Source organism: Stomoxys calcitrans, chromosome 2, assembly GCF_963082655.1.
Source record: "Stomoxys calcitrans chromosome 2, idStoCalc2.1, whole genome shotgun sequence".
In the NCBI taxonomy this organism is placed as follows: Eukaryota; Metazoa; Arthropoda; class Insecta; order Diptera; family Muscidae; genus Stomoxys; species Stomoxys calcitrans.
Genome location: NC_081553.1, coordinates 70,981,402 through 70,997,582, shown reverse-complemented (window position 1 = coordinate 70,997,582; position 16,181 = coordinate 70,981,402). Strand labels below are relative to the sequence as shown.

General features: G+C 37.3%; 1 protein-coding gene across 1 annotated transcript in view; it reads right to left on the bottom strand.

The window, feature by feature from the left end:
* The window catches only part of LOC106086746 (protein Skeletor, isoforms B/C), a 48,518-nt gene that overhangs the window by 9,644 nt on the left and 22,693 nt on the right, over positions 1-16,181 (bottom strand). Inside the window, exons 3-5 of the mRNA XM_013251540.2 lie at positions 10,381-10,530; positions 9,927-10,277; positions 9,571-9,830 (exon numbers count right to left, since the gene is read on the bottom strand). Of these exons, the coding sequence (XP_013106994.1) occupies positions 9,571-9,830; positions 9,927-10,277; positions 10,381-10,530 (761 nt within the window). The remainder of the gene's footprint in view (positions 1-9,570; positions 9,831-9,926; positions 10,278-10,380; positions 10,531-16,181) is intronic.

The following is a 16,181-nucleotide window of genomic DNA, read 5'->3' as shown; positions in this document are numbered from 1 at the left end:
AGTTTCAGCAAAATCTAACAACAAATGCGGTTTTTTGGACCTAAGATCCTCAATCGGCAAATCGTTCTATACACAGATAAAAATAAGTCTAAGAAAAAACCAAGTACTAAATTTGTGTATGAAAAAGTAAATTCTTTAGCATAAAATTGAATTATCGGTGTATATGGCACCTATATGTAAATATAGTCCCACCTCAACCATATTAAGCTCGGATATCGGGAGGCTAAAAACACTTCACTGTTGCAAATCGGTTAACAAATAAAGTTTTTATGGGCTTCAGACCCTTTATCGGCAGATCGGTCTATATGACAGCCATATCTTATATATAGTCCGATCTGAACCATATTTGAGCCCTTTGTTAAGAGGCGTAAATCTACTAACTATTTGAAATCTCAGCGAAATCGGTTAAAAAATAATGCTTTTATGGGCTTCAAACTCTTTATTTGGAGATTGGTCTAATATATGGCAGCTAAATCTAAATATAGTCCGATTTAATCCATATTTAAGTCAGATGTCGGGAGACCTTAAATTACTCACCGTTGCAAATTTCAGCGAAATCGGTTAAAAAATAAAGATTTTATGGGCTTCAGACCCTTAATCAGGAGATCGGTCTATATGGCGGCTATATATAGATAAAGTCTGACCTGAAGCCTCAAGCTACTTACTGTTTCAAATTTCAGCGAAATCGGATAAAAAATAAAGCATTCATGGGCGTTAGATCCTTTATCGGCAGATCGGTCTATATAGCAGTTACATCCAAATAAAGCCCGATTTGGCCCGTTCAAGAACTTAACCAGCGTGCATCAAAAAGACGTATCTGTACCAAATTTTCGCTCAATATCACAATTTGTGAAGGCTGCACAGTGATAACAACAGACGGACGGACAGACGGACATTAACACGAACATCGTTAAATCGTCTTAGAATTTTACGAGGATTCGAAATATATATACTTTGCAGGGTCGGAAATTGATATTTCGATGTGTTGCAAACGGAATGACTAAATGAATATACCCCCTATCCTACGGTGGTGGGTATAAAAATGTTTTGACCGGCCGGGGGATTCGAACCTGGGCTTGCAATTCATGAATAACATGAGAGTCTGTTGTGCTACATTGTAGTACACGTATTCTAACAACTAACTCAACAAAAGAATATGTTGAATCCGCAAAATTTCATTTGTATTGTCTGTCAAGTGTCTGCAAAACTACTTCGACAATGAATTTATTCACTTTATTGCGAAAATTCGTTGAGAATTAACTGTTTGACATAATTTTTTTATACCCTCCACCATAGGGTGGGGGTATACTAACTTCGTCATTCTGTTTGTAACACCTCGAAATATGCGTCTAAGACCCCATAAAGTATATATATTCTTGATCGTTGTGACATTTTAAGTCGAACTAGCCGTGTCCGTTCGTACGTCTGTCTATTGAAAGCACGCTAACTTTTGAATCAATCGCTTGAAATTTTGCACAAATACTTCTTATTGGTGTAGGTCGGTTGAGATTGTAAATGGGCCAAATCGGTCCATGTTTTGATATAGCTGCCACATAAACCGATCTTGGGTTTTGACTTCTTGAGCCTCTATTCTCGTCCGATTTGGCTGTAACTTTGCACGTGGTGTTTTGGTATCACTTCCAACATTTATGCAAAGTATGGTCCAAATCGCTCCATACCCTGATATAGCTGCCATATAAACCGATCTGGGATCTTGAGTTCTTAAGCCTCTAGAGAGCGCAATTCTCATCCGATTTGGCACAGATTTTGTACAACGGCTTCTCCCATGGCCTTCAACATACGTGTGAACTATGGGCTGAATCGATCTATAGCTTGACACAGCTCCCATATAAACCCATCTCCCGATTTTGCTTCTTGAGCCCCGAATCGAACTATAACTTGATATAGCTCCACCCCCTCCTCCGTCCATATTCATTGTTCTTTGTTTGTCTAAAAAGAGATACTGCGCAAAGAACTCGACAGATGCGATCCACGGTGGAGGGTATATAAGATTCGGCCCGGCCGAAATTAGCACCCTCTTACTTGTTTTTCGTTAGTTTCTCTTTCGAGACGAGCTCAATGATTGGAGATTGCAAATGGGAAAGGAAAGGCAAAGATAGCAACACACACCTACCACTATGGAACGCGTTTCGTCTTTGTTTAGAAGACTTTTCAACCATATTAGGTGTGATGGCTGAATAGTATTAATTGCGAAAACACATCTATGATACAATTGACACATTAATCAATCGCTCGACAACCCTGTCTATAAGCTGTACTTTTTCCCAATACATGTATTTTTGTGTAATGATTAAATTTTTTAGTTGGCGTTTCTTTGAGTTATGTTTTTTCTGCGTATCTATCTTCTACCCGACCCGCAATATTTGCTTGATTATTTGAAATGTTTAAATTATTAATTAAATTAAACTTTATTAATTAAAAAATAATAATTTCTCCCAACCTTTACTTTTGGCATAGACACGATAAGCTACTCATCATAGTGCTGTGGGATTTTTTTATGTTTTTCAAATCTAAAGCGATATCTCAATATTTTTTGTCATTTTATCCACTACAAAAACATAAATTCCTTGTGTTCATATTTTTTTTTTAATATTAAAATTAAAGGAATAGGAAGGCAACGTGAAATCTACTATTCAATGACCCAATTTTCATTCAAAACCCATAAAAATTGTCATTAATTAATTTTGAAAATGTAGCGAAACCCCCCATACGGAATTCATATTCAAATTTCATATATATTATGCGTGTAACTGATATTAACAACACAATTTACAACCATAAATCTTGATGTTATATTTCGAGATATGAGCTATAGATGATAACACAATAATAACTATGCCGCATATATTTTATTTATTTATTGTTAACAACGCATATAAATCTCCCCCCTCCCCCAAAAGAAAATAAAGCGACATCTCGCGCTATAAAAATCATAATAACTGCAATGGGCTAAAAGAGCAATTCCGCTAACACGATCACCTTGACAATGTTTATTGCCAAAATAATTAAATTAAACTGAAATAAAAAAGCAATCCAAATACCAATAAAAACCAAGACATACTATAGCCGAAGCACAACTAAATGGCACCTTAACCACCAAACCTTGTGGACCGGGTCATAAATAAGGCATGTCGTGCACAGTCGCTGCTGTTTTTGCAGACAGACAGATATGGATGCAAGCCCACAAAAAAAAAGAGGCTAAATAAAAATAATGGTTAGTTATTGGCCAGAGTGTATGGGTTTGCTCAGTTTTTTTAAAAATCTACGATATATGTGATAACTACGATATTAACAATTATTGACATCTAAATGTTAGCAACAGTGTAAATGGCATGACATGGAATGGCTTAGGTGTTCATGTGTGAAAGATGCTGACAATCATGCTATTCATGTTTCTTGGTGTTTCTGATGTGGCTCTTAAAAGCTAACGATGTTGTTGTGTTCTCAAAGAATATGAACAAGTTTTTATGTATAATTTTTTTCTGTTAAGGTACTTAACATGATTTTTTTTTTTAATACAAAATGAAAATGTTTTTTTTTTTTTAAATTGTAATTTCGAAAATGTTTGAAATATTTGTTTTTTTAAATTTTGCCAAAAAGAGAGGAAAACGAGCAGAAAGAAAACATTTACAAAATGTATTGGAAGAAATGAGGAAAAAGAAAGACAAGCCTAGAAGCTGAATTTAGAGTTAGTAAAGGCTTTTAGAGCAAAAAAAAAATCTTGTTTCTTATTAAATAAAGAAGGGGCAGCAGGAATAGGACAAGAAAGGGAAGATCAGCGAAAAACTCAAGCAATACCAAAAACACATGTGTTTATGTAGTTTTGTTTTTTTCTGTAGGCATTTCTAGATGTTAACAATTGTATGAACCAAAATCCAATTTTTGTTATACACATTTTTTAATTAAACTTCAGAAAACATTCAATTCAATTAAAAAAAAAAAAAAACATTTCACTTTGTATCTGTAAAAATAATCACCATGAGCACTTTCCATTTGTTTGTAAATTATACATAAAAATCCAATTCATATTCAAACACATTTTTTAGTTTTTGTTTTTTATTAAAACATATTTTTATTGTAATCAAATCATATAAAAAAATCTTGTGCTTAAATAAAAATCTTAAAACTACACAAATATTTCAGGGATTTGGTAGAAATATATAAATATAAAGTTTGAGAAAGTGAACAAAAGTATGGAGGATGGATGTGAGAAAAAGAAATCAGGTGGTTAAATTTGGCATAAAAATAATTTTCTAAAGCTGGTTGTTGTTTTTCCCGATAGAGGAGGCCAAATGGGCTATAATGACTTCGGTTAAATGTTAAAAAATCAATAAAACGACATATTTATGAAATATGTCTTAAAAGTTTAAAATGACAGTTTTTACATGTCCCGGATTATTTTTTATAAAAATTTTAAATAAATAAATATATTGTTTGGTATTTTATTTTGAATTAAAATTTTTATAATTAGAATATGTATATGTATGTAGAATATCTTTTATTCGGAAGTGTTTCATTTGTAGTAATGCCAATTGACATGATTTTGTTTAAAGCTTTAACACCAGCTTTAAACAAAATCAGCATTTTACTTAGAGGTATTGCCAGCCTCAGTATAAAGTTGAAGCTTCGATTTAGTACCTCTCACTTAAAAAGCTGAGAAAAATAGATTTCTAACAGTACAAATGTTTTGAGGACCATGATTTGAGAATCTGCACCTGGATTGTTGTGTATCTTGCTATTAAGATTCATTATATGAGAGATGCACTAGGCACCACTAGATGGACTAGGGTTTCCACAATGCATAAATTACCATGAGATGATAAAGAATTAACAAAAAAAAAAAACCGAAAGATCACCCATTAAAGCTATCATGAAACAAGACATGAGTTTTATCAGTTGACTTCTAGTCAATATCTATGTACGATCCCCATTAATATACATTATTAAATGGTCAAGGGTTTTGTAAAGGTGATTTTATGGTACATATTACGGCCAAACGCCAGAATGGATTTTAATTTTTCAAAGAAGCGAAGAATTAATAGGAAAACACGTAAAAACATGCTAAGTTCGGCCGGGTCGAATCTTTCCCTCCACCATGGATAGCATTTGTCAAGTTTTTTGAATGACTTTTTCAAATAGAAAAACACCAGTCATAGAAAAACACCACCTCCAAAATTTCAGGCAAATCGAGTAATAATTGCGCCCTCCAGAGGCTTATAAAGTCAAACTGGGAAGTCGGTTTATATGGCAGCTATATCAGGTTATATAACGACCATGACCATGAGACCATGCTTGGAACAGTTGTTGAAGGTCATACCAAAACGACATATGCAAAATTTCAACTGTGCTGGATAAGAATTGCGCCTTCTAGAAGACCAAGAGGTATAATCGGGAGATCGGTTTATATGGCGCCTATATCAGGATATGGACTGATTTTGACCATACTTGGCACAGTTGTTGGAAATCAATAAAACTCTTTATGCAAAATTTCGGCCAAATCGTAAAAGAAGTGCGCCCTCTACAAGCTCAAGAAGTCCAGGCACACGATCGGTTTATATGGAAGCTATAGCAGGTAATCAACCGATTTCAACTATACTTAGGACAGTTGTTAGAAGTCATAACGAAACACGTCATGCAAAAATTCAGTAAAATCCGATTGAAATTACGCCCTCTAAAGGCTCAAAAAACACCAACTCCAAAATTTCAGGCAAATCGAGTAATAATTGCGCCCTCTAGAGGCTCAAAAAGTCAAACTGGGAAGTCGGTTTATATGGCAGCTATATCAGGTTATATAACGATTTAGACCGTACTTGGAACAGTTATTGAAGGTCATGGCACAGTTGTCGAAAGTGATACCAAAACACCACATGCAAAATTTCAGCCAAATCGAATAACAATTGCGCCCTCTGAAAGCTTAAGAAGTCAAGATCCTAGATCGGTTTATATGGCAGCTATATCAAAACATGGGCCGATTTGGCCCATTTACATTTCCAACTGACCTACACTAAAAATAAGTATTTTCGTAAAATTACAAGCGCCTAGCTTGACTCCTTCGAAAGTTAGCGTGCTTTCGAAAGACGGACGGTCGGACATTGCTAGATCGACTTAAAATGTCATGACGATCAAGAATGCATATCTCAAAGTGTTACAAACGGAATGTCGAAATTAATATACCCTCCATCCGAACGGCGTGCCGCAGTGCGACACCTCCGTCGCTCCTATGGTGTATTATGGGGGTATAATAATGTGCCTTAAAGAAAGACCATACAAATAAGGAATCAATTTTCAATAAAAGAAGAAGAAGAAGCATAAACACAGCAAATTGTTATTGGTTTTTTTCTAAAGCATTCGTAACGACTGCAAAGCCATAGGTGGAAGTATTAGTTGTGAGAGTAAGAGTAACAAATGGTGCGAGAGAAAGAGCATCACTCTAGTAGTTGGTGTGGGTGTTGTTGGGGTGTGGTGTGCGAGATGTGGTATGTGTGTGAGAGAGAGTTTTCTAAAAGAGGTCACTATTTGGCTATAGGTGTCTGGTGGTGTGGTGCGTGTGGTCCTACTTGGTGTTTATTGGCATGTAGGTCTGGCAATTTCTAAAGACTCGGTTGAGTGTGACATTTGTAATTTTATTGTTGTTTGTATATGCCTATATCTATGGAGATCCTACACAGCAAAAATAACGAAATTAATTGATCCAATTAATTTTTTAATTGACACTGCTTCAATCACGAAAATGATAACATCAATTGCAGTTTTTGAAAATGGTGATTAAAAAATTTTTCAATTAAAAAACTTGCACATCCAATTAAAACAAGTAAAAAGGCGTTACTTGTTTTATACCCACCACCTCGGGTACATATGTGAAGCACCTTTCTTCATAATCAGTTGAAAAATGCATTATTTATGCCCCCACAGCAGTTATATCGAATATGGTCGGATATGGACAAAATTCGGCACTGACATTGAGTGATCTAATCAGTACAAGTTATTGTTCAATTTTGTGGAACAAAATATTGGTCTTTTTGGTAGCTATGTCTACATATAGACCGGATGTCGAAAAGCCTAACATAAATCACTGTGTAAAATTTCAGCGAAATCCGATTATAAATGCGCCTTTTATGGGGCCAAGACTATATATCCAAATTTGAACCGATCTGGGCCAAATTGAAAAAAGGATGTCGAAGGGCGTAACACAACCCACTGTCCAAAATTTCGGCGACATCGGACAACAAATGCGCCTTTTCTAGACCAAATTGAAGATGCATGTCGAAGGGCCAAACTCAACTTACTGTCCCAAATTTCGGCAACGTTAGACAATAAATGCGTCTTTTCTGGGCCCAAGTCCTTAAATATGGCAGCTATATCGAAATCTGGAACGAAAGACTGTCGCAAATTTAGGCGAAATCGGACAGTAAATGCGCCTTTTATGGGTCCAAAACCTTAAATCGAGAGATCGGTCTATACGGCGACTATATCAAAATCTGGACCAAAAGATGTCGAAGGGCGTTACATAATTCACTGTCCCAAATTTAGGCGAAATCGGATAATAAATGCGCCTTTTATGGGTCCAAATCCTTAAATCGAGGTATCGGTCTATATGGCAGATATATCCAAATCTATACCGATCTGGGCCAATTTGAAGAAGGATATCGAAGGGCCTAACACAACACACTGTCCCAAATTTCGGCGAAATTGGGCAATAAATGCGCCTTTTATGCGTCCAAGACCTTAAATCGAGGTATCGGTCTATATGGCAGCTATATCCAAAACTGCACCGATCTGGGCCAAATTGATGAGAGATGTCGAGGGGCCAAACACAACTCACTGTTCCAAATTTCGGCGACATCGGACAATAAGTGTGCCTTTTATGGGCCCAAAACTTTAAGTCGAGAGATCGGTCCATATGGCAGCTGTATCCAAATCTAGACCGATCTGGGCTAAATTGATGAGATATGTGGAGGGGCCAAACACAACTCACTGTTCCAAATTTAGCAAAATGGGATAATAAATATGACTTGTATGGGTCTTATACCTTAAATCGGTGGATCGGTATATATGACTACATCAAGATATAGTCCGATATAGCCCATCTTCGAACTTAACCTGCTTATGGACAAAAAAAAAAGAATCTTTGCAAAGTTTCTGCTCAATATCTCTATTTTTAAAGAGTGTAGCGTGATTTCAACAGACAGACGGACGGACATGGCTAGATCGTCTTAGAGTTTTACGACGATCAATAATATATTTACTTTATAGGGTCGGAAATGGATCTTTCGATGTGTTGCAAACGGAATGACAAAATGAATATACCCTCATGCTTCGGCAGTGAGTATAAAAACAAAAATAAGTCTCTTTTGATCTAAACTCTCTGCCAAATGGATGAGATATAAACAAGCCGTGTAGTAAATCATATTTTGCTGTAAACGTTACATTTTTGGCTTAAAAGAATTTTTAAATTTTCATGTAAAAGAGTCATCTATTACCACAGACGAAGTTTCTTAAAAATTTAATCATAACCGAAGTCACTTTTCCATCAAAATGCAGCTAATTCGTGACAAAATTTGAGGGCAATTTAGGGCAGTTGAGTGGAGTGCAATTTAGGGCAGTTACTATAAAACAGATTCGTTTGTCGTAATGAGAATACAACGTTTTATTTGTTTACGTGTAGTTACCATATAGACTTCTCATTAAATGTTCTGAGCTCTTAGAAAATATATTTCGATTATTTTAACAGCGGATTGGTAATATTACCACAGTCTATATCGATCTAAAATTTAATATTGAAGATTTATACTATGCTTGATAAATGTGGCCCCTTAAAAAAGGTGTTTGATCTATGTGCTGAAAATTTTTTGTGAAATTTTTCATAGTATAATGCACTTGAAATCTTAAAATCCCTGCTGAATATGGCTTTCATTGGGCCAAATTTCGTAATTTGCTGAGTTGACAGAGTTCTGGAGCTCTTCTAGGGTAGGATAGTTTGAATGTAGTTTGGAGATTTAGTTACTTTAATAGAATTTATTATTTTAATAGGATTTTTTGTTATATTGTATATTGATTTGAAGTGTTACTGTTCGATTTTTTTAACTTATCATACTTCATTGTTTTTGTTCTTTTTGTTTTTGTTAAAAAATAATCACACAACATTAATTTCCACACCTAACTTCCTTTCCATTCATCTCCATTTCACCTTTGTTCAAATTCAGAAAAGGGTGGTCAAATAAATATTTAAATAATAGAAACATGAGAAATGTTGTTTAAAAAAAGTGTTCACTTAAGACTATAATTAAAAATACAAAATATAATAATGGAAAAAATGAAAATTGTTGTTTAACATGGTGCTTTTGTTTTCTCGTTAAAAAAAAAAGAAAACACAACAACTAATGCCAAACAATGTTTTGTTTTTTTTTTGTTGTTGTCAAAAAGTGCAAACAAAAGTGTGCAAACACTTTAAACAAAACCCACATACGATAAATAATGATAGTGATTTTGGAATAGTGCTGCGCGCTAAAAGTCTAAATTGTTTAATATAGAGTTGGCATGTTTCTTTACCTGAGGACTAATACCCAACATTTTCAAAGAGGGTGGAACATTCAGAGGTTTGGGTATGCGTATGTTGCCAAAATCAACAGTGAAGGCTTCACACCAAACACCAAAATGGCCAATATCGAATATGGTTAAATCATCGGGCAGAGTCAAAACAATAGTTTTGTGATCATAGCGACGCAGAGGAAGCTCTTTGCCATTCTCATCGGGTATGCGGAGACCATTGGGCGAGGGACGATCACCTTGGCCCACCCAGAATTTGGCATCTGTAAAAAAATTTGAGTAGAAAAAAATGATGTTTTAAAAAATTATATAAAAAAAAGTTTTTATTTTTTATTTCTGAATTTTGTAATTATGCTCACCTGGTGCTTCCCCATCGTAACTGAAATTGGGCACCAACAGTGTTTGGGCATCCACCACCACAATGGGATCTGACTTCACACCATGCACACCAGCCAGACCATTGAGTTTTTGAGGGCGGGGAAAGTCCAAATTATTTGGTATGGTAACATCACCAAAATTAACAGCAAACTCATCACACCACACCGAGAACCATTTGATGTCTTTCAGAGTCAAACCCTCAGGCAGGGTCAAGGTAATATCCTTATTCCTATAGCGTTTGGTTAAAGAGGCAGTGCCACCACGCTCATCCCTCAGGCGAGTGCCCCCTACAGCGCTGGGCTTGCCAGTGCTGCCGACATAGAAATAAGCAGCTTAAAGTAGATAAATAAGAATTTTAATTAGCAAATAGAAGCATTTAATATTTTTTGAAAGTTTTGGTTTTCCCCTTAGGTTGTTTTTCGTATTTCTGTTTACCTGGAGCCTCGCCATCATAATTGAATTTTTTCACAAACAATGTTCTGGAATCTACGGCATACACATCACCGGAAACGCCATGATGTAATCGCTTTAGTGCACCGATTTTTGTGCCAAAATATGGAAATGAAGCGCTTGTGTATGAAAACACTAGAAAATAAATAAAAAAGAAGTCAAGTTTGACACACACACATACATACACAAAAAAAGAAACCACAAACAAATTAACATCATTAGCAATATTGTTAAGCCAAATAGCGTCTACCATAGCGTTTAGAACGCAATTTAAATGTAAACCATATTGTTTTTGTTTTCTCGGGTGATTTTTGTTTTTTTTTTTTAGAAAAACCACAGATGAGAATTCAATGATTTGCATAGTAGTAAAACAAAAGACTTAAGACACAAACTTGTTTTTGGTGGTGTTATATTGATTATTTGTCTCGGAGTTGTTAAGCTAATATTTATATAGATACTTTTTATGATTACTATTTTGTTAATCATCAAAACATTTCTATTCGTTTTGTTACGGATCTTTTTCTTTATTTTTGTTTTTTGTTTAACAAAATTAAACCTCTAAACCTAATAAGAAGCCGTGACATGTTTGTCTATGAGCTTAGATGTTATTGCGTTTTTGCATTTCGCTGCTTTGTTGAAGTCAGCAGGAGTGTTTTCTTAGAGTACTCGGCACATAGCTATGCATAACAAGTCATTAATCTCCTCTTGCCTCCTATATTTAAACATATACGCCATAAATCAATGTTATTAAAATGTCTTGACCTATAAATTAAATGAAGATTTCTCATGCACTCATTTAGGGGCGTGCATGCGATTTAATTTTTTGTTTTTTTTTTTTTTTAATTTAAAACGATTCGCTTGTGTTGGCAAATTAAGATTGTTTTGTATCATTGCGCATTTTCAAAACGTCAATACGATGATAATACACAAAATTTGTTGTGAAACTTTGAATTCTTGGTATTTGGAAGGAGTGAAGCGATAATTAGGGGATTTTTTTCATAATAGCGGCAGTTGCTGTTAATGAACAAGCTAACTAGAAAATTTAGTAAATGGATTATAATCTATTTATTCACATTTCAAGAAAAAATAAGCGTGTTTATGCACTTCAAAATAGTAAGTATGTAGCTTAATTGAACATTTCAATATACTTTTCCGAGGAACTTTTGAATTTTTGAGTTTTTTTTAAGGTCATGACCAGGGCTGTAATAACAGGGGCAAACTTCTCACATATCACCGATTGCTGTCCGATTCAAGTTTAAGCTCAATGATAAGGGACCTCCTTTTCGAATGAACGAGTCCGAATGACGTGGCTCAAATCGACACCTTTTGGGTAGAAGTTTTTACATGGCAAAGTACCTAACAAATGTTGCTAGCATTAGGAGGTGATAACCACCGCTGAACATTTTTTCTGTTGTTCTCGCCAGGATTCGAACCCAGACGTTCAGTGTCATAGGCAGATATGCTAACCTCTGCACTACGGTGGTCTCCGCCCTGGAGCCTCTGTTCCTTAATGGAATGTTCATGGGAAAATTGGAAATCGCATGACCAGGGTTGCCGATTCGGAGTCTTGGGGTTGAAGAAGGAGAAATTTGCTACAAAGACGATTTAACCATGTCAGTGTGTCTGTCAGTCGATCTGTGTATCCGACTGTTATTATCAAGCTATAGCTTTCAAAAATTCAGAAATTTACTTGAAATTTGGCACAGATTACGTTCTTGAATCGGGCAAATCGGATTTTATGTAGATATAGGTGTCTCATAGACAGATCTGACGATTTTAGATCTTGATTCCATAAAAGCCGCATAGATTATCCGATTTAGCTTAAATTTACAATAGTAAGTTGGACTAGCATCTATACTCAGGTAAGGGGCGGTTGGCGGTTAGCGTCAGAACTTGGAGCAAGAGGATCGCGACACCCAGGGATACATTTGCGATCCCACAAAACCAGTGGTGGACCAGTAACCCGCCCGCGTGAGATTACAATTACTCTGAGAAACAAAAGAATAGAACAAATTAACTCCTAACGTTGACGATCCAAGCAACGAAAAAAGGACCATGATTTGCGGATCTGCATCTGGAATGTCCGGATTCTTTATAGAGAAGGCGCAGTATACGCACTGGCGGGGATGTATTGGAGAAGTACAAGGTTGATATTACCGTCTTACAGGAAGTGCGATGGACCGGGAATGGCGTAACAACGACACCAAATAGTGACGAACTCTACTACAGCTGCCATAACAAGAGGCATAATTTTGGCTGTGGATTTATGGTTAGTCGGAGAATGAAACACCTTGTTTCCAGCTTTACTGGATGAGAGGCCAGCCAAAATCCGCATAAAAGCCAAATTCTTCAACGTCATCCTTATTTGTGCCGATGTCCCGACGGAAGACAACGACGAGCAAACAAATGATATTTTCTATGAGCAACTAGAGAAAGAATACGACCACTGCCCCGCCCATGTTATTAAAATCGTTCTGGGAGATTTTAATGCAAAGATAGAGAAGGAAAACATCTTTGGTCCAAAAATACAAATGCAAATTTTGCTCATGAACATTCCACTAAGGAACGGGGGCAAACTTCTCATATATCAATGAGTGAAGTCCGATTCAAGTTTATGGTGAATGATCGGGGCCTCCTTTTTATAGCCGAGACCGAACGGCGAGTCGCAGTGCGACACCTCTTTGGAGAGAAGTCATACATGGCTTACTACCTCACAAATGCCGCCAGCATTAGGAGGGGAAAACCACCGCTGAAATTTTTTTCTGATGAGCTGGCCAGGATTCGAACCCAGGCGTTCAGCGTCATAGGCGGACATGCTAACCTCTGCGCTACGGTGGCCTCCGGCCCAACTGTCGAAAATTTTAGCCTACAAGAGATAGCGTCCGATAATGAATTGAGGCTAATGGATTTCGCCGGGGCAAAGAACATAGTATTGTAGTTAGCAGCACCAGATTTCAATATGGAAGGAATCATTCGGCCACATGGTTGTCAACCGATCAAAACACATGAAACCAAATTGATCAAGTATCGATGTACGATCGATCAGAGGAGCGAACAAAAATTCGGTTCATTACCTTGTTGCAGCAAAGGTTCGTACCCATCCATGGCAAGAAAAGTACGATCTGACATTGCACGGAAACTGGACATTGAAAAGCTGCAAACACACCAGATGGCAATGGTATACTCTACTCGACTGACCCAATTGCTTGATAAAAGCACTCCTTCTCCCGATGATATAACGGCGCAGTGGTAAACCATTGCCTTTTCCAAGGAAAGTGCCTCGAAATCCGTACCGGAAGCCTCTCCCAAAAAAACGATGGTACGACCAAGGGTGTCAAGATGCTACTGAAGCCAAGAATGCAGCATACAGAGCAGTCCTGCAATCAGTAGCAGATGAAGGAGAGGTATCGAGAGAAAAGGAGAGAGGAGGAACGCCTATTTCGCAGAAGGAAATGGAAAGACGTGAGCGTGAGCGAATTGAGATGTACAGAAGTCAAAATGATGTCCGGAAATTCTAGCAAAGAATCAAACATCAAATCGATGGCTTTGCATATTCTCCGGCAGAGAAAAAAAGGAAAATCTGGTAACTAAAACAGGTAGTGTGGTCAAGCTGCTAGTGTCCGACGATGGCGGCGAAGAAGATACCGCAGAACCAATCTCTGATGATGGTATATAATGTTTACCTACTAGACAGAATGAGGTCCAAGTAGCTGTGACCCGACTCAAGAACAACAAGGCAGCAGGAGCCGACGGGTTACCCGCTGAACTATTTAAGACCGGAGGCGGCACATTGATAAGGCGTATGCATCAGCTTGTTTGCGCAATCTGGCTAGAAGAATCCATACCCGAAGATTGGAACCTCAACATAAACAACATTTACTATGTACCGTACTCAAGAAAGAAGACAAGACGGAATGTGCCAACTACAGAGGAATAAGTCTCCTCCCCATCGCATACAAGATACTCTCGAGCGTACTGTGTGAAAGATTAAATCCTTAAGTCAATGAGATAATTGGACCCTATCAATGCAACTTTAGACCTGGTAAATCCACCTAACAAAATACCAAAGAATCTCTTCGGATCATTAATACCAAACGAGGTTTCAGACAAAGAGACAGCTTATCGTGTGATCTCTTTAATATCCTGCTGGAGAAGATTTTTTTGGGCATAATGTCCGCTTTGCAGGAGATCATAACTCCCAACTTTTGTTAATTTCGGAGATGACAGAAAGCCCAAAATAATTAGGCGTAGTGAATTTTCATAAAAACATTAACTATTGGTTTTATTACTTTAAAAACAAAAAAGGTCATAGAGTCCTATGGGGGTCCTGACCGATTTTTGGTTGGCCATAATGTCCAAACAAATTTTGGGCGGTATGACCGCATCAGAGAATGTCATAACACCTAAAAATGTTTTTGGGCACTATCTCCCCTGAGCGTTACGACCGGTCACTGGCGACATCGACATCATAGGTCGGTTACCGGAAGTAGTCACTGCGGCCTTTGATAGAATCGAACCAGTGAAAATGGGACTGGCTGTAAATGGAGATAAAACGGAATGGATGGTGTCAACTCCAAAAACCGATCAGTTAAAAAAAATGAAGCATGTTGGGAACCATCACTTTGAGATAGTCAGCAACTTTATCCACCTCGGCACCGCCGTAACCGAAACGAGTGACACCAGTTTTGAGATAAAGCGAAGAATAATACTGGCAAATAGATGCTATAATGGATTAAGTTGGCAGTTTACAAACAAAGCAACATCTCGACAGACGAAGATTACACTATACAAGACTCTGATACTACTCTCGTTGTTATATAGTTCTGAGGCATGGGTACTTGTGAAAGCAGTGATTGGAAAATGGTGGCTTCGTGTGACCACGATCTGTATGACGACGACAGCATAGTTGCAAAATTTGCCCCTGAACATTCCACTCATAAACAGGGGCAAACTTCTCACATATCAATGAGTGCAGTCCGATTCAAGTTTAAGGGGCCTCCTTTTTATAGCCGACTCCGAACGGCGTGCCGCAGTGCGACATCTCTTTGGAGAGAAGTTTCACATGGCATAGTACCTCACAAATGTTGCCAGCATTAGGAGGCAAAAACCAACGCTGAAAATTTTTTCTGATGTTCTCGCCAGGATTAGAACCTAGGCGTTTAGCGTCATAGGCGGACATGGTAACCTCTGCGCTACGGTTGCATCCACGACGATAGCATAGTTACACGTATCAAAATACAATGGCTGTTTTGTCAGAATGGATGAAGAAGCTCCAGCAAAGAAGTCTTTTGAAGGCAATCATGGTGGTATACGCAAACCGCGCAGTAGATTGAGGAGCTTTGAAGGCTATTCTGAGTTCGTCTAATGATAAAGATATTCAAACCGAATATGGTCCATATCAGAACATATTTAGATATAGCTGCAATTTGGGCCGATTTACCTATTTAGTATCTTAAACTCGTAGCAGGCGCATTTATTACCCGATTTCACCAAATTTAAGTAAGTGAGTTGTAATCATCCTCTCAAAATTTTATATGGTGTCGAACAGACCAGATTTGTATGTAGCTAATCTCATAACAGGCTTTTTTTGCCTGATTTCGCTGAAATTTTCAACAGTGAGTTTAAGTGGGCTCCCCGATAACCAAGGCGAATAAATCGGAACATATTTAGATATATCTGCGACATCGACCCATCTGCCGGTTTAGGGTCTTGGGCTAATAAAAACCAAATTTTAACGAAAACAGATAATAATTGCTCTTTTTATGTGTTCAGGACCCTAAATTGGC